Raw genomic sequence first — 19485 nt, 5'->3', positions numbered from 1 at the left:
GTGTTATATTGTCACCCACATTCTTCCATAGTTAAACTTTCTTACCAATCTTCACATTTCATGTAATGTAAAGATAAAACATATCAAAAGTGGGCATTTCCACCACCGCCATAACGTTGCTACTTCTTGACTTGGACAAGTCGGTACATGTTAGCTTAGATGGGAGCAGTAACAATCTTCTTATGAAGCAGTTACATGTTGCCTTTGCACTTTACATTTTTATTAAATATCTTTCTTTTCTCTCCATGCTCTGCCCGTGCCGATCAATTGCTTAAGGCCTGTTTGTTTTCCCAGTTAAAATCACAAAAATTTTAACTTTAATTTTTACTCAACACACTACACAACAAAAACATACATTTTCCAAGTCAAAAATTTTAACTTTAACTTTAACTTAACACAATACACAACAAAAATACACGTTTTCCAAGTCAAATTTATAATCCTATCTCATTTGTCCTTTTTCACAATCAAATTCAAAATTACTTTAATTGTGAAACCAAACGCACTGTTAAAGTCATCAAACCACTTAAATGAATGCGTTGTTGCTGTTTAAGCTACGATTAGTAAATGAGATCGAACTTCGCTTTGAGCATAACGATATGCTCTTTTTTTTTATATATAGTTAAGCATAACGATATGCTTATTACTTTCATTCCAAGGGTATAACGTTCAAATGATTTGCATATGATTTTCCACACCGTCCCTTTCAAATACAATTCAAATAAGGATTAGTGGTCAGAATGATTAAAATCTGAAGTTTAAGGGTTGCATTGCAAAACTAGCCCTCGGGGCCGCTCTCTTAAACCTCTGCCGCCGCCACCGCTAAAACCTCCCTCAGTTCTGGCGGCAGCCATAGCCGGAGCTCTGACAAACATCGAACCTCATCAGTTCGCCTCTTCATGTCATTCCTCCGGCGTCGTCTCTCGTTCCTTACCCGCCGTCAATTCTCATCGTCGCCACCGTTATCTTCTTCTTCTTCCGCCAAAGTCCCGCTACTCTACGAGGCCCCCGAAGGGACCGCCGCAGTCAACGTCCAGCTCTACTCATGGGGCCGAGGCTCCTCCGGCCAGCTCGGTGGCGGCGTCGAGGAGATCCGTATCTACCCTGCCCCCGTCGCTAACCTCCTCCTCCCTCGGTCATTCACTCTCTCCCCCATCCCGGGCAAGCTCCGGCAAAACCAGAAGGGCTCGGACTCGCCTCCCCCCTCCGGTGAGTTGGCTATCGAGGTGGGCATTTCCTGCGGCTTGTTCCACTCTTCATTGCTTATTGGCGGGAATCTGTGGATTTGGGGCAAAGGCGATGGTGGGAGGCTCGGATTCGGGCATGAGAATCCGGTGTTTGAGCCGAGTTTAAACCCTAATTTGGATGGCGTGAGCTGCATGGCTCTCGGCGGGCTCCATTCCGTCGCCCTCACTTCCGCTGGGCAGGTGTTCACTTGGTGCGTGCGGATTATTTCTCATGTGAATCAAACACCTTCTCTTTCATTTTCAGCTCTTCAGACTGAATTTCTATGGCCAATGCTTCAATGGGCTGAAAAATCCGCTCAAGTTTCGAATTCCGTTCTTCTCCGTAAATGACATTGATAGTTTTGGTGTAAACTGTGGATGATATTTGATGCTCTGTGCACTTGGGGTAAAGGGTGGTGGGCATTTGGAGACAAGCTACAACGGACATAATGGGAACCTTTTTGTTGTCTTTATCTTAATTTCATAGCAATTTATTGGGTCTGCTTGACTTGATTTTTCTGTGATTTTTTCGATGTGAAGTTTGCAGGGGATATGGTGGATTCGGAGCCCTCGGACATTCTGTTTACCACAGGGAGCTCCTTCCTAGACTGGTGGAGGGTTCTTGGGATGGTGCAATATGGCATATTGCCACTAGCGGCACTCATACTGCTGCTGTTACTCAATCAGGTTACACCGTAGCTATTCTCTCTCAGTGCAATGACATGATTTTTAACTTAGGCATCCACTAATTGCTGCGTGGTGAGAACTGTGGAAGATTTGTTCTGGTAGGTGAGGGTTACTAGGATGGTACGGAGGAGGAGTTTCAGGGGGCTGTTATAATGGAACTCGATATCATTAGTGTGCGTAGTGAGTGGACAGATATAAGCAGCGACACTGCAGACATCATCTAACAGACAATTCGTGGGAGCTGGTTGTTAATTTCCTATTCTCGGGGATGGTCCCTTTGATATTTACCTCACATTTTAGGAGACAGAGATATCCTAATGCAATCATCTTTGGCAAAAACAGGCAAAAGAGAGTATGCTGGTGGAAGATAAGCTCAGCTGTGGTTAGGAAGTTAAATTTAGACCGACTTCATATACTACTACTGTCAATAAGTTATATTTTAGAAATGGTAATAAATAGAGATTTCAACTGATAATCAAGTGGATGGTTGAAAAATATCAACGAAAGAAATGTAGGAGAGTAGCAGGAATTCCTTGAGAAGGGTTGTAAAGCTGACTCTCTTCACTTTTTTCATTCCTGCGGATATCGCTAGCAGATAGAGGGTCCCTAAGTTGGGTGACACTGATTGAATAATGAACAACATATACAGCATCTTTTGGTTTTTTGTTCAATTTGAGATTACTATTTCCATTTTCGGGAAATAATCTGGAGAACATCTTCTGCTATTTATTTGGGAACTAACTTTCCAAAAATAGTATCTTATTGGGTGCCTGTACCAAGAACAATTTTCTGAGGTAGTACAGTGCTGCTTGTTGTTTTAAAATACATGGCATTATCTCTTAGCTAATATCTCTATTTTTCATCTTAATAGTAAGTTTTATCTCTAAATTCTGTTTTAATGATTTGAGCGCAGGTGAGCTTTATACTTGGGGTCGAGAAGAAGGAGATGGTAGGTTAGGGCTTGGCCCTGGTCGTGGCCCAGATCAGACCGGTGGTCTTAGTATACCTTCCAAAGTCAAGGCACTTCCGGTCGCTGTAGTTTCTGTCTCCTGTGGGGGATTTTTCACTATGGCTCTAACTGAGGAAGGTCAAGTTTGGAACTGGGGAGGTATGCTTTACCCTTTTTAAGTTCTTTATATCATTCTTTAATCTTATACAGATTCTAATTTCACCTTCATCAGTAGTCAAGTCTTGGTTTTTGAATGTAGCTTGATTGACAAAGTGAAGAAAATATTTATTTGCAAGTGGGTTTTAATTTAGCTTATTATTATTATTTTTTTCTTTCTGGGATCTAATGTTTCATTCCATGTTTTTCTTTGATTGTTATAGTCTTCAGAAATGTATGGAGACGTAACAGTGATTAGTCTTCATATGATTCTAATCTGAATCCAAAAATTTCATCTATAGTAATCAATAAATAATAATACCAAATCTTTATTTTGTTGACAAAGTGAGGATCATATTTATGCTGTAAGCATTAGTACAGTTCCGACTTGTTTACCTCTCAGTTTTCTCGAACTGAATGGTTTGATTTCCATTTTCCCCCCTTCCTAACTGCATCATGTGAGATGTTGGAAAATAGTCTCTGCTCTATGCTGAGACACACTGGTAATAAATTCATGCAAGATACTTTATTTTCCTGCAGCTAATGCCAATTATGAGCTTGGAAGGGGTAATAAGGTTGGTGGATGGCAACCAAAACCAATTCCTAGCCTGGAGAATGTTCGGATAAGCCAGATTGCTAGTGGAGGATATCACTCTCTTGCATTAACTGGTATTTTTATGGTGAATTATTCAGAATCATTTTGGAAGCTTGTTTTCTTTGATATGAATTCGGTGTCTTTTATATGCTTATGTCAGATGATGGCAACGTACTTTCATGGGGTCATGGTGGACATGGTCAGCTAGGCCATTGTTCCATCCAAAGCCAAAAAGAGCCCCAAGTAATTGAGACATTAGCCAATGAACGTGTCATATCCATTGCTTGTGGAGGATCATCTTCGGCAGCTGTGACTGGTAACGCATTCAAAAATTACTGATGATACATTTTCTTAGAAGGACTGAATTGATAAATGCTCACAGGTAGTGGCATTTTCCGGTAGCTCCACTAGCTGCATATTATTCCCCTGTGGTAAATGAATACTCTTTATATATCTTTTGCTGATTGCATGGGAAGTATATGAATCTTGTGGCTCTTGAACAGATAAAGGCAAGTTGTACATGTGGGGAAATGGTAAAGATGCTCAATTAGGAGTTCCTGGGCTAGCTGAGTTACAGCCATGTCCTAAAGAAGTCAAATTTCTAGTCGAGGATGATGGACTGGAGCCCCACAATGTGTTATCAGTTGCAATTGGGGCCTCTCACACTCTGTGCCTGGTTTCAAGGACTGCTTTTTGAAGAGGAAGCTGGTGGAGCAGGAATTTATCAAATCCGTGCCCCGGAGTTTTTAGTGCTCATGGAAGTTCTGGCTATTTCTGATGTCTGACCATGAGTTTAGCTTCAGAACAGGGACGACTTCTACTATCAGATGTAGGAGTTTTGTAGATGAACGTCCAACAAGAGACTGGCTTCGAGATCTGAAATTAATTGTTGAGCTATGTCGGGGCTATTCTGTGCTTTCTAATTTTGTGATGTGATGTAGAACTATTAGTTTGTCTCAAACTTGTGTGATATTGGAGAATACTGATTCAATAAGATTGCAAACTTGTTCATATTTTTCTTTCCATTTTGAGTTGGAATTCTTTTCTTACAGAGCCGTTGGTATTTTGGTTAAAAGTACATTAGGGCTCAGATTGTAAATTAGAATCGCCTGTCATCTACTGCAGTCCAGAGTTTATATTCATGTTGATGCGTTGAGCTTCTTATATTGATAAACCGCAACACCAAGACCTCTCCCGAACAGCTCTCTGCTCTAGACCTCTAATAGCTGCCCGATGGTCGAGACCGACAGGCGAACTCAAATTAGGGTCGTGAGGGCCCAATTTGAACCTCCGCTTAAGTAGGGATGGAGAGGCAAATATTTCAGATGAAAATCTCATAGAATTAAGGAGGTGTATGAGAAAACATTCAATTGGGTCCTCAAAAGATCAGTTTGTCAACAATTTGGTCCCTCAATGAATTTTGTCAACAATTTAGTCCTCGAAAGATTAGTTGGCCAACAATTTGGTCCCTGAAAAATTAGTTAGTCCACAATTTGGTCCTTGAAATACCGTTTCAGTAGCTAATTTAGTCCCGACATTAACTGACCATTGAAGTCATTACGATAATATGACCTAGAAGATGACTTGACACATCCTTAAATAACGGTAATTGAAAAATTATTTTTTAATCCCCAAACCCGATATGACATAGTCGGGACTAAATTGTTGGCAAAATTAATCTTTCAAAGACCAAATTATCGGCCAACTAATCTTTCGAAAACCAAATTGTTGACAAAATTGATAGAGGGACTAAATTGTTGGCAAAATTAATCTTTCAAAGATCAAATTGTTAACAAAATTTATTGAAGGACACAATTATTGACAAACTGATCTATCAGAACCAAATTGAATGTTTTCTATAGGCGTATTTATGAGGACTGACCTTCAGTATTTTATTTAACTTTACAAGGCAACCTTCATATATGCCAGTATATGCCGACCCGTGGGTCGTCAACCAACCTCTAACGTGTTTACTTAACGAGCGTTCCTTGAGGGCCAAGAATTTTATGTCGTCTCCGCATGTTCCCTCATCATTGAATTGGACCGCCTCTTTGGATTATATTCAGGCTTGGCTGACGCGAAAATTTATTCGGTCCAATCCTATACCGTCTCGAAATAAACACAATCGAGTGCAAAATACAACATATCCAGTCCAATCATGTACGATCCCGAAATAAATTACAAAATACAACATAATAGACTGAAATAAGGATTTTAGGATCCAGTTGACTATTTTTATTTGGTCCCTCCGGACGGCACAAGCGGGGACCGAATATGCTCCGGACTGACTATTGTTTCTTGGAGCCTACTCTGACGAGACTCAGGTACATAAATAGTCCACAACACAATTGAGTTTAAGTTTGCTTGCGGGGTTGGAAAGGTATCTCCTGATTTTGACAGTTCTATTATTAACTTGTGCAGACAGAGATATTTTAATCGATTCGAATGATGTTCAAGAAAATTTATTCCTGCCATTGACTTGGGCGGAACTATTACCCATAAAAAAATATTATAAATATTAATTATTGTATGATTGTAGAATTTAGTTTTCGATAATTTGCAAGTTGACGATTAAAATAAATTATTGAAGTTATTTTAATAGAAATTAAATTAATTAGTTAAAATTACAATATAAATTAAAACCCGATGTTGAATGCTCTGTGACTTAACTCGATTCTGCAACTCAAATCGAGTTTAGTTGGCGCAGTTGAATCTCGTGAGGAAATTAGAGGTGTCTCCATACCAGTGTTATCAGAACCGGACCGGACCGGTTGGTTCGACCGGTCGGACCGAAAACCGGACATATATCCGGTCCGATTCTCTTGAAAATCGAAAATGCATAAAAAAACCGATGAACCCAAAAAACCGGCCGGGTTTTAAATAAACCCATCGAACCCATTCAAACTGGCCGGTTTCATGGGTTCATAAATTTTCAAGGAAACCATATCCGAATCTTCCCGACCCGAATCGAAAATGTGTAGGAAATCGCAAAATTGAATCGAAAAGTGAAAACCTAGTCTTCTTCCTTCTATTTTTCATCTTCGCTCTTCTCACACTCAGACTCAGTTCATCATTCCAAAAGCAATGTGATAGATTGGAACCGAATCCAACCGGTTTGGCATGAGATTCGACCTCCAGGCGGCCGTGGAGAGCAAGATGATTGGAGCAGGCATTTCAACGAGCAGTTTGGAGGCGGAATAGCCACAACGAAATGGACAATATTTAGTAAAAGGAATGGAAGACCATGAGCTAAGCAGAGGAAGAGAGAATAGGTGCTCTTCTTGGTGTGGGATTCGACAACCAGCTAGCGTCAAGGTCGAGATGATTGGAGGAGGCATTTCAACAAGCAATTTGGAGGTGAGAGCAGACTGAGGAAGGGAGAGAACTATTGGAATGCGATGCTCGAGCAACAGCACCAAATCCGACCCCGACTCCCCCTGATTCGGCCAAACCTCCCGCCCTTCCTCCCCACCTTCTCGCACTCCAGCTCGCGCCCCCGCCACAGAACCAGCGATGGGAAATCCAAAAGCCTCGTCGCCATCGAATCACCACGCTGCCATCACCAAGAACCCTAGACACACAGGTTGAGCTATCAACTAGCTTCCCACCGCTTTCGATGAGCAGAGAAGAGACACGAAGGGAAGGGAATGGGGGAGCAGTCAATCAACAGAGTCTAGAAGTTCCTCTGATCAGCGTTTATTACTTTTTACTTTTATTTTATATTATTTTCTTAAAATAATAAATATTTATTTTATAATTAAACGTGCGGTCCGACCCATTGAACTCCTGGTTGAACCCATAAATCCATGAACCCATGCCTTGACCGGTTCGATGTTCGGTTCGGTTCTGATAACACTGCTCCATACAAACAAAATATTTATTATATAATTGAACTGCACGAAGTGCATAGGGATTATGACACATCTATCTAGTATCTAGTCTTTTCGATGTGCATCCTATTATCTAGAAGTTTGCTAGATTTTAACTAATTCAATTCGAGTTAAATAGATTCACTAAGAGGTAAATCTCTCTCATTAGTAATTTTCTCAATTCACAATAATCAAACTCGGAGAAACAAGTGCCCCATCCTAGAGTTTCGATTCAATGGATGCATGCAGGCTAACAATATGTTATAACCTATTGTTATATAAACAATAGGTTATAACATGTAATTACATGTTGACGTGCGCAAAAAAAGAAACTGCTCATGCTCTTATAAGCTTGTTAAGTCCATTTCTCTTTGTAATATGAGTTTTAATCCCACATTATAACCGTCCCGCCTGACGAGGATTTTGGGAAGCTGAGCACATGACTTCCTTCCTACAACCGGTGTCATGATGAGGCTGTGAGACCACACTCATCAAATCTATATCGCACAAACTGATCTATCGGTACACAGGACAACAAACGATCAATATATCTTAAAAATGACTAACCATGGGCATAGATGTATTCCCTGTCCTTTATATAACATCATTTTGTCATGATGACTAAGCCAGAGAGGAATGGGCAGTGGACGCAGTCACAACACACGCTCGCATGAAGATGGATATAATAATTCATAATAATGGCAAAAGGTCCTGTGCGTGGGGAAAAGAAAAAAGAGAATGGTTCTTTTCACTTGTGACGACCGAAACGTAGAAACCATGTGGCTGATTAGTCGTAAGGATGGAGGGGGAGTGTGCATGCGCATATTAAAAAAAGGAAAAAATGACACTGTTGGTCCTAATTATTTAATATTTTTTTACTTTGAGTCCTAAAAATTTTAAAAGGGATAATCGAGTCTTATAAGTTTGGAAAAAGTATCAGCATTGGTCCTAAATCTAACTGACCGTTACTGTCAGCCTACGTGGACCTAACGCAGTCAAAGTGGCCGTTACTGTGATGACGTGGCATGTTCCTATTGGTCCGACTCAACTATAAACTTTTTAAAATTAAATATTAACCCCTCATTTTTTTTCATTTTCGAAAAATGCCCCAGGTCGACACTGATCATCGTCTTCTTCGGGAACCAGGTGGAGCACTAGTTGAACAGAAGGTTGTTGGGTCCATCACAGCTTCTACCTCTTTGAGAACTGGTACGTAACTATAAACTTCATTGATTGTTGGATTTATAGATCTCATGGATTTCGGCTAAAGTAGACAACCGACGGGTGGGAGGCCAATAACTTCCGACCGTCTATTCCGAACAAAATGCCGTGCGGTTCGGTTCCCTTTTCCCTTCCGTCAACGAGATGGACGAAAGCAGCCGATTCCCCACCTAACATTACCAAAAGCTGACGCCAGTGACGCAGCCCCACTCCATCGGCACCGTTCATCTTACCCCTCCAGCTTCCCAGTTGCCACCGTTCATCGACGCTATTTTCCGTTACATCTGAAATCATTTTCTGATATTTTCTCTTTCCTCCTATCTGGCTATATAAATCACGTTTGTAGGGGGATCTTTGAATGCAAAGACGTATAACATCCAAGTTCAGGATGCACTGATAAGGAAAATAGATTTTGTGAATTATCCCCAGAAAAAGAAGGAAAATAGATTTTCTGATCCTCCATCAAATTCTCTTTCCTTTGTTATGCATCTGAGGGATCACCTAGATAACGTTTGCTACTGTCTTGTCTATATCCAGTTAAAATCTTGATGATAACCTTACCTGGTGACTGCCAACTGATTTTGGCGCACGCAGTAACCCACGAACTGAAACGGAAATCACAGTTATTTGTAAATGACATGGTGATTCCATTCCAGCAACCTTCTGTTCAACCAGTGCTCCACCTGGTTCCCAAAGAAGACGATGAACAGTGCCGACCAGGGGCATTTTTCGAAAATGCAAAAAATGAGGGATTAATATTCAATTTTAAAAAGTTTATAGTTGAGTTGGACCAATAGGAACGTGCCACGTCATCACAGTAATGGCCACTTTGACGGTGTTAGGTCAACGTAGGCTGACGGTAACGGTTAGTTAGATTTAGGACCAATGCCGACACTTTTCTCAAACTTATAAGACTTGATTACCCCTTTTAAAACTTTTAGGACTCAAAGTCAAAAAAAGCCAAACAATTAGGACCAACAATGTCATTTTCCCTAAAGAAGGCCCAAAGTCTTTAAATATATGTAGTCGGAGTTGATCAGGGATGATGTAGGATCCTAAAGTTGTTAGGGGCAAACTATTTTTTAATACTAAATTACAATCTATTTTGATTTTATATGAAAATATTGTCTAATAATTTATAAATTCATAATAATATTATAATATAAATAAGAAGATATATAAAATTTAGTCACTAAAATCTAAATATGATTAAATTAAAATATATCTCATAATTATCCACTCGGAGAAAGATTTGTGAGATAATGCGGGTAAAATGTGCTTTGAATCGAATTTCTAATTTCACTCTCTTATATATGTGAAAAGAAGTACAAATTTCAAATTTCAAATTTTTCAAGTTTTTACGGCTCCAACTAACTAAAATGAAATAAAAAGGTTAATCGCATCAAAATTCAATTACTTTCTTGAAATTTCAAGATCTACCAATTTTTTATATTTCGACCTGAAAAATTACAAAGTTTTCTTTCGTTTCAGATCTAGCAATCCGTTAATTGCACGGTTAGAATTGCTTACATAACTATTAACTATGTTTATGTGGCAGACAGTTACTTACGTGGATGGCATGCCTGAACTTTTTAACATGAAAAATCACATATTTTGCTTATTTTCCTACATCTAGCAAAATATCAATAACATTAAAAAGTCAGATAGTTTGCTTATATTCTCCCATCTATCAAAATATAGCTTCTTTCAAAAATCACCTTTAACAAAAATGTGGCTTCTTTGTATGATTATAAATTTGAATTAGGGATTTCTATGTATGTATATTGGTTTGAACGTTAAAAGAATTTTTAACAGAAAAAAAAGTGTTAGAACAATTACAAATTTATTATTTGCAAACCAAAAGAATACTCATATTTGTTAATACATTAAGTAATATCGGAAGAACTCCAAGGGGTTTGGCCTAGTGGTTAAGAAGGAGCTCCAGTATCCACCTGATCCCGAGTTCGAAACCCCTTGGAGCCACCGGAGCGTCTTTGGCATGATTACCTGCTTCAACGCGAGTAACCGTCACAGACCCGTTGATTCGCGCACGAATACCGGAACTACAACCTTCTATACCTGTTGATTCTACGAATACCAGGAAATATGCATCAAACTCGAATTCGAGATTAGACAAAGCACGAAAGCTCTGAATTTTATTGATAATCAAAAGACGACTCTCTACTCTGCCCTAGGGCTTACAGAAAACTTAAATAGGGTTTAAGAAAACCTAAATTGCATAAAAGAACTAAACTTTTTTTAAATTGCAAAAACACCCTAATTAACATAAATTGCCTGTTTGAGACCCTAAATGATGGAATTTGCCTTAAATATCGAAAAATCACGGCGAGGCAGTGAGTTTTGCTTCGGAGGCCATTTCCTTCGAAATAGGGTCGTCATAACCTATTTTTTTTCAGGTACCGACTTGCCAGGTCTTCTGCCGCATCACAATCATAAGTGACCAACATAAGGTAATGAATCATTCATTGGTTGCTTTTCTTAGGAACAATTGCTCTCATATGTATCGTTCGCTGATTAACTCTACATGTTAATTTCAATCTTGCCGGGACTTGAAAATGCTATGAATGCCATCATGCCTCGAGTTGAGCATCAGAAATGTGCCAGACACATCTATGCTAACTGGAAGAAGAAGATGGACTGTTTATGTATGTACCATATTATATAACAATTGGAATGGTTATTTTAGCATGTTGATTGCATTTGTAGTGTAATATATCTAAGTTGTCATATTACTTAATGTGATAACATATTTGGGTATTCTTTTGATTAGCAAATAGCCAATTTATAATTGTTCAAACACTTTCTGTTAAAATTATTTTGACATTTAAATCAACATACAGACATATAAGTCTCTAACTCAAACTTATAATCATTCAAAGATGCCACATTTGGAAGATGTGGTTTTTGAAAGAAGTCATATTTTGGTAGATGTAAGTAAACGGTATGATTTTTTAAAGTTATTGATATTTTGGCAGATGCCGGAAAACAAACAAACCATGTGATTTTTCAAGTTAAAAATTTGAACTTGCCAACCGTGTAAACTATCATATGATACATAAGCGTCGTTAACAACCACATAACGGGCTGGTAGATCTGGAAACGAAAACAAATGTTGTGACTTTTCATGTTAAAATATAAAAAATTGGTAGATGTGGGCATTTCATAAAAGTAATTGAATTTTCATGCTATTAATTCAAAAAAAATCATAATACGAATGCTCTAATAAAATTTTCAAAATTTAGTGGGGTAAATTGACAGTACTACACTCAAAGTATATCAACCCTGTCATGGATTACAGTGATGTGAGGAAAAAGCGAATTCTGAAAAAATATTGGGTAAATAATACATAGTCAAGTGGTTGTTTAAAATTCTATTCTCGACTAACAAGTGTCTCTTTACATAATTCTCTCTTTCTTACTGGACACATGTCATTCAGAGGTGGAGTTTTACACAGCCATTTGACTGTGTATTACTCATCCAATATTTTCTCTTTTTCAATCTTGAAATAACGTTAAAAAAAATACATATACCTTTTTGTTGGTTTTACAGAACAATATGTCAATCTCGATGATTGAAAATTACATATACACGATGGTAATATACACAAGATGCAATTGAAAATTACATATACACAAGATGAACCGTCTAATAGTTTTTTTCCCAATGTTGGCATCAGATTTTAGGGTCTTTATTCACTGCGTGACCCTCACTAATAACTAGTGCAATGCACTCATTCCTCTTTCTATCTTCCCTCTTCACACTTTTCACGCATATGTCTTCGAATAATTAATGAGGAGGTACATTATTAATTACACGAGTACGCATGCATGGCTTGATTTAAGTATATAGGTAATCAACAGTCAAAACATACGACAAAAACGATACAATAGCTTTTGGGTTATTATAAACATACAATAATTGTTTTTTGGGCTATAGAGGTTTTTTTCTTCGGTTATACAGGAACATACAATAAATTTATAAAGTTACTTTACGTGTCTATTAATTATAAACTTAAGTTACTTTAAATTAGTATATTAGAGTGAAATAATTATAAACTTAAGTTAAATCTCTAAATAAATATAAACATTCATATTATATTAAAAAACTAATTATTCAAAAACCGTGAATTTTGCAATAATTCAAAGTTATATACTTTATTATACTATGTATATAAAAATATATCGAATTTTAACTTAGTATTTTAAAGCGACATAATTTACATTAAGTTAAAACTCAAAATAAAATTTTCAACTATTTACTTGCTTGAAATATAAAGAGATTTTTAAAAAAAAATACATTTTCAATTTTCATGTAAGAACTAAATCAATCGAGAAACTAGTAGTCTCATTATGAAAAAAGTAAATAGTTTTAATTAAACTTCTAAGTAAATTAATATTATTTGAATACAAAAACTTAAATTGCATGATTGATTTATTATTGTTTAGAAGATGTGAGATCTAGAAATAAAAGTCACTTTACAATTTTGATAATAAAAATTTTAAAACTTTTTAGAAACTAGAAATCTAATTATTTACTTTAATTGTAATTAAAATAAACTTATTTATTAGATGACACTAATTTATGTAGAAAATATATAAATTTAGCTATTTAAGTATTTTAATAAAGTTAGTCAATCCATTGTGTTTAATAAATATTTTATGTTCAATGTTAAATTGAAAGTATATTGAGAAGTAAATTTTATATAATCATAAATTAATTAAAAATTTATAATTTAATTAATGACAGAATATACTAAAATTTGTCGCAAATAACAATTCCGTGCAAAGAGCATATGGATTGACTAGTTTATAGTAATTTCTCAGGAACGGACTAACTATTTACTAAGGAGACAATTTAATTCTTTTTAGCGAAATTAAGGTCTCGTTTTGGCATTGTGGTGTGCCAATATATGATGTCCTTGGCTTGAGTATGCACCAATGGAAAATAAAGGAAACATAAAATGAGATTTCATAGTAATCACGTTGGATCTTGAAGTTGACCATAAATAAAAATCCAGAAATTATCATTCCTCCGAACCCAATGTGCCGAACAGCCTGCAAATGCCTCACACAACATAATTGCCATTGATATTATAATTAATTATATAAAAAACCATCGCGAGTGATTCGGCACTGTCGATTTGGCTGATTAATGAGTATACATTTTCTTTTTTTTTTTTGCTCGGTTCTAAGTATACATTTTCTGTTGTGAGATTGTTTGCTTCCTTCATTTATTTCATATATTTTTTGTTTTTATCTCCTTCATAAACAACAATAAATAAATTATCATCTATTAATGAAGAGGCAGCTCAAAAATCTGATGAAGAACACGAAAAGCTAGGGAAACTCTTCATTCAAATTCCAAATCCAAACAAAAAAGTAGGAATATATAAAGAATCTGAGTCAGACACAGACAGTAGATCCCTCAAACCACAACTACGAAGTTTGGTTAATTAATTAATTAAATGGGGGCAAACTTTGCACGCTGGCTATGAGAAATTGAGAATCTTTATTCGCTGTCACGGTCACTCCCTATAAACAATTTATGAACACCGGCCAAAAAAAAAACAAAAAACAAAAGACAAATTACAAACACAAATGAATTAAAAAGTAATATTAATGATAAGATTATTAAATAAACTAATCACTAATTGGCCCCATATGACAACTAATTAACCCGACCCTGAATCTATCTATACGAATGTATTTGCTCTATGGCTTAGTCGTGTTACCAACGAATAAAATTCAAGTATCCGACCGTCCGATCGATCCATTACATCAGCCACGGGACCCGCCGCCGCCGCCGATGAACAAGGAGCACTGCCCCGGCGGCCGGGAGAGTTGGGTGCCGGCGCTGGACGGGCACCCTGCAAGGCCCACCGGCGGCATCATGCAGTTGTATGACAGGCACAGCGAGACCGAGTCCGGCACCGACATTCCCCGCTCTAACGGGAACTCCGTCAGGTAATTGTGCTGAAGGTACAGCGTTCTGGTGGTCCCGTCGCACACGCTCCTAACGTACTCGTCAGGTACGGAGCCGATCAGACGGTTATTGTTCAAGTAGAGTGTCTCGACGCCCGCTAGTATGGGAGATAATTCCCCCGTGAGGGAGTTGTGGCTCAGGTCGACGATTGATCCGGGGCCGTAGGATTCGCCACGTGGCGCTGTGGGGACCACCCCGGACAGATTGTTCCGTTGGAGCAGCATTGATGACAGGACTGTGGGGCGGCTGAAGAGCGAGGCGGGGATGGGCCCACTGAGCCGGTTCATGCTGAGGTCGAGGTACGCCAGCTCGGGGAACGAGCCGGAGCCCAGCTCAGCTAGTGGGCCCCACAGGTAATTCTGCGACAGGGAGAGGTACCGGAGCGACGCCGGCAGCCGGGGGATGCCTCCGGTGAGGCGGTTCTGCCTGGCGTCGAGGTGGAGTAGAGTGGTGGCGACGCTGGGGAACTCGCCGGAGAGGCGGTTGGCGGAGAGGATGAGGACCTTGAGCTGGGGGAGCGCGGTGAGGCCCGGGTGAACGGAGCCGGAGATCTGGTTGTAGCTGAGGTCGAGAGTGTGGAGGTTCCGGAGGGCGGAGAGGGAGGCGGGGATGGGGCCGGTGAGGCGGTTGTGGGGGAGGGAGATGACGCGGAGGGCGGAGAGGCGGCTAAACTCCGGGGGAATGGGGCCGGTGACAATGCCGGGGGAGAGGACGAGCTGGGTCAGCTCGGAGAGGGAGGAGATAGAGGCGGGGAGGGAGCCGGCGAGGGCGGAACCGAGGGAGAGGGCGGTGACTCGGGCGGGGGCAGAGGAGGAGCAGGAGAGGCCGAGGAAGGTGGAGCAGGGGTCGGGGGAAGCGAAGTCCCAGGTGGAGAAGAAGTGGGAGCCGGGGAGATCGGTGAGGCTGTCCTTGATGGCGCGGAGGGCTGCGATGTCGGCGGGGCTGATGGTGCTCTGTTGATACGACGGCGGGAACGGAGTGAGGAAGAGGAGGAGGAGAAGGCAGAGGAGGGACTGTTGGTGGGCTGGTCGGGCCATAAGAGGAGGAGGACGACGACGAAGAAGAAGGAGGAGAGAGAGAGAGAGAGAGAGAGAGAGAGAGAGAGTGGGCGTGGGAGTGAGTGTGGGGGCACTGAGGAGTTGTGGGAGTCGAAGATACAGTCAGAGCCTCAGCAGAGAGAAAGATCTGTTGGTCTCTTCCCTTCTTCTTGTGAGCTTAAGTACAGTAGTGATCATGAAGAGAAACAGAAGCAGAGGACGGAAGAGTAGTAGTTTGGAGGTTTGTACGACTTTTGTCGTGGGCTCCCACTTTCCCATTTTACATTTCATTTACGGTCTCACTTCATATCGAACATAAAATCTCTTAATTATTAAATAAAAGAATACATCACTACACTATATTATCTTTAATAATTTTATTTATTTATTTATTATTATAAGGGAGAGATGAGCCCTTGTGCCAAAAATTTCCATTCATGAGAATTAGAGTTGGGATCTCATGGTTCCACGGCAGGGGCTTGTGCTATTATGTCCCCTTCCGCATTTCGTTACTTTCATATTTATTTATTTATTTACGTTATAGTCTTATCAATCTATTAATTGCGAATAACATTCACGCATTGTCCTGGACTGGACAAAGCTTTGAGGTGACTCTAATGGATTTCGATCACTTACATAGCAACTAAAATCCATTGCTGGGAGCTCAATTTTTGTGAATCTACATCCTCTTAATTTTCATCTTTTATTTTTTTTTAAATATGAGCGGTATTCACAGTTTATTGACGGAATCTAATACCGATTTGACTTTGACCATTTCACCTCTGAGTTTTGGATCTCTCTCCACTAACAATATAGTTTGCGAATTCTATTATTATGGCTTACCTTGTGGAAATTTATTGATTATTTTACGTTGTTCAATTATTAATGATAATAATAATATGTCGAGTGGGAGTAGGCGGGAATTAATTGTTTAATTAATTGCAATCTCAAGAGAAAGCAATTATTCCTATTCTTTGGACATTTGATGGTGATGGATTCGCAAGCTTTGTTATTATCAATGTCATGCCGCTTTTGCATGTGGAGCCCTAGACTAGTTAGTGAGGGCTGTCCCCCGTGCCCCCTGACGGAAAATTGTCCGAGTTCTTTTAATTGACGAATTATTTCCTCCTTCTGCATATATGTGTGTGTCAGCTCAACAGCGTATGTAAGTATGATGCAATAAAAAAGATTTAGTGTAGTAACATCACTCCCGTCTAATAATTAAAATATTTCAAATTTGATATTTAATGGGATTATCGTACCCATTTATTAACTAATAGGAGTTTTATTTCATTATATTAAACTCATGACCATATAACAAAAAATATATACGATGGAAAAGTCTTGTTGAAAGAACAAAAATTAATATAAAATATATTGCATAAATTTCAATTCGAAAAATGTAAAAATATTAAAAAAATTACTCATATGCCCTTGACCCTTGCCACCAGTGAACCTGGAACTCGCTGACGAACTCAACCCGGGGAATGGTAGCGGCAGGCGACTCCACCAACCCCGAAGAATTTGGTTGAGACTAGCAACAAGTTATGATTTTGCCGGCGATCTCATACCGTGGATGGATTGGTGGTCATCGGCGAGACCACAACTCCCGGCAAAGCACCCACACCCTTAATTGGCAAGTGCTGCGGCGGGTGGGTTTGTAGTTTTTTATTTTTTATTAATTGGCCATTCAAAATTTCCATCAATTTTTGGATGGAAAACGAAGTGGATTATAATTGAAACGAAAATCAAACGTTGAGCATTTTCAGAAGGATGGGCTTAAATTTAGAAAACCTATTGAGTATATGTGTAATTTACTTGAATATTAGGCCATTTGAAATGTATCATCGCTAGCTAGCTAGTTCGTTGGCAAAACTGATAGAACAGTCCAATTGGATGTGACAGCTATAGGAGGAGTGAGATGAACGGCTGCTTCTTGTTTCCCACGGAGGGAATTACATAGATATATTTCAAACCTATACAATGTCGATCCTATAAAACAGGATTGTCTTGATCCGACATGCATGTCCGTATGAACATGCCATTGCCATCAGGGGATGGCCTACACTGTCAATGATATATAAGCAACCTTTTTTTTTCCCCTTCTTTTTCCACGGTAAAACTATGACATATTTTTAAGCTAAATTTACTCTTAACTACCAACATGAATTGGTTCAAACAGTTTGACGTCTGTTCCATTCAAGTAAAATCTCTCTGGGGTTTTAGTCCTGTGAATAGAGAAAATTTATACGGAGAAAGTTTTACATTTTTAGTAAATCGACCTGACTTAAACTATATTAGAGACCCATTAAACTTCTGAATATGAAAGTACATACGGGGAAAATTTGGGTTCAAGTGTTGATTACTCTTTCCGCAAAATACTTACGTCCAGTGAGTGTACGAATTCTTGCCCTGCACATAAGGACGGATGTATGTCATGGGTAGTGAGTGGGTCATCAATTAAAAGAAAAAAAAAAGGGTCATTTGTTGACCCGAATTGCCTTTCAAGCAATAAAAAAAAAAAACTGTCATTAGTTGACCCCATTTAACATTTAAAATTGGGCATGGTTCCGCAATTATTTCAAATATATCATATATTTTTAAAATAATCTACAATATCTCATGTTTATATTTTTTTCAAATCTATCACACCGTTATATCTCCGTCAATATTTAACGGTTTTGCCACTGCGGCCCTTTTATTCGTGATAGATTTGAGAAAAAATTAAAATCATGGAATAGATTTATAGTTTATTTACGTTTCAATAACAGAAAATATAACTTCGTGATAGATATGGAAAAAGTATAAACCATAAGATATTTTATATTATTTTAAAGTATAAGATTGATTTGAAAGAAAGGTCTTTAAAATAAATTCAATATGCGGGCTAAAATTGAAATTATTTGCTTATTTTGAACTCTCTTTTTCTTTTTTTTTCTATTTTAGTGTTAGAGCATAAGTTTGGATCAACGCAAAATCTCTTCCCTAATTTGTTGATCATATTCACTCTCTGCTACAAGAAAATTTTAGATGATCCTACCTCAAATAATATGGTGAGAAAGAACCAATAATAATACTTTAATGAATAATAATTATAACAATTATTCGAGTGATTAGCACCAAATCCCTAGTTTCATGCATTTTGATTGGTACTTCCTCATATCACGTGACGAAGTAGAATCATCCAATAAGTTCTCCTCTGCTACTGCTAAATAAAAATTTCCTTATCCAAGATTGTTTTCTTGATCTTGAATCGTATCTCTCTATTTTGTCTCTTAAGTCTTGTATTATTATATCACATCATTTCAATATGATTTCTTGTCCACAATTCTGACGCAGCGTGGATCACGATTTCTCGCGCCTAAATCCAAATTAGACTCGAAGGGAATAACGCACGTCTAAACCCTAGCGATATGCTGAAAACCAAGAGTTGTGCAAACTCAAAGTATTATTAAATATTAAGAGTTTCTGAGATTTATCGTTCTCCCTTCTGGTACATTGAGATGGACTATATATAGACCTAAGAAAACTAAGAAACTAAAATAGGAAATTAGAATGTAGGCTCCCTTACTATGTAACTTCCTAAAACAAAACAAGTAATTATTTCAAAATTGGAAACTTTTAGACTCTTGACTCGAACTAAAATTGCAAGTAACATATGATTCTAAATATATTTCTATCTAAATTAAATATATTACCTAATTAAGATAATAATATTCTCAATCTATGGATCAATACATCT

The 19485-nt window shown here is 38.4% G+C and overlaps 2 protein-coding genes across 3 annotated transcripts; one reads left to right on the top strand and one right to left on the bottom strand.

Annotated features, from left to right (window-relative positions):
- Nucleotides 1-795: 795 nt before the first annotated feature.
- On the top strand, nt 796-4636 carry LOC116189165 (RCC1 domain-containing protein RUG3, mitochondrial). 2 transcript variants are annotated; one of them, XM_031518713.1, is made up of 6 exons: nt 796-1209; nt 1767-1913; nt 2827-3021; nt 3559-3687; nt 3774-3929; nt 4117-4636. In XM_031518713.1, exons 1-6 carry the CDS (start codon nt 900-902, stop codon nt 4308-4310), a joined length of 1131 nt encoding a protein of 376 aa, XP_031374573.1. In that variant the 5' UTR covers nt 796-899; the 3' UTR covers nt 4311-4636. The 2 variants fall into 2 exon arrangements, with proteins under 2 accessions (XP_031374573.1, XP_031374572.1); XM_031518712.1 differs by having other exon boundaries at nt 796-1438; nt 1774-1913.
- A 9508-nt stretch (nt 4637-14144) lies between these two features.
- On the bottom strand, nt 14145-15925 carry LOC116187087 (probably inactive leucine-rich repeat receptor-like protein kinase IMK2). Its single transcript, XM_031515680.1, has one exon. It carries the CDS (start codon nt 15741-15743, stop codon nt 14502-14504), a length of 1242 nt encoding a protein of 413 aa, XP_031371540.1. The 5' UTR covers nt 15744-15925; the 3' UTR covers nt 14145-14501.
- Between the last annotated feature and the right edge of the window lie 3560 nt (nt 15926-19485).

Source organism: Punica granatum, chromosome 8 (genome assembly GCF_007655135.1).
Source record: "Punica granatum isolate Tunisia-2019 chromosome 8, ASM765513v2, whole genome shotgun sequence".
Lineage (NCBI taxonomy): Eukaryota > Viridiplantae > Streptophyta > Magnoliopsida > Myrtales > Lythraceae > Punica > Punica granatum.
Note: the sequence above shows the minus strand (reverse complement) of the source record. Positions and strands in the feature narration are given on the sequence as shown.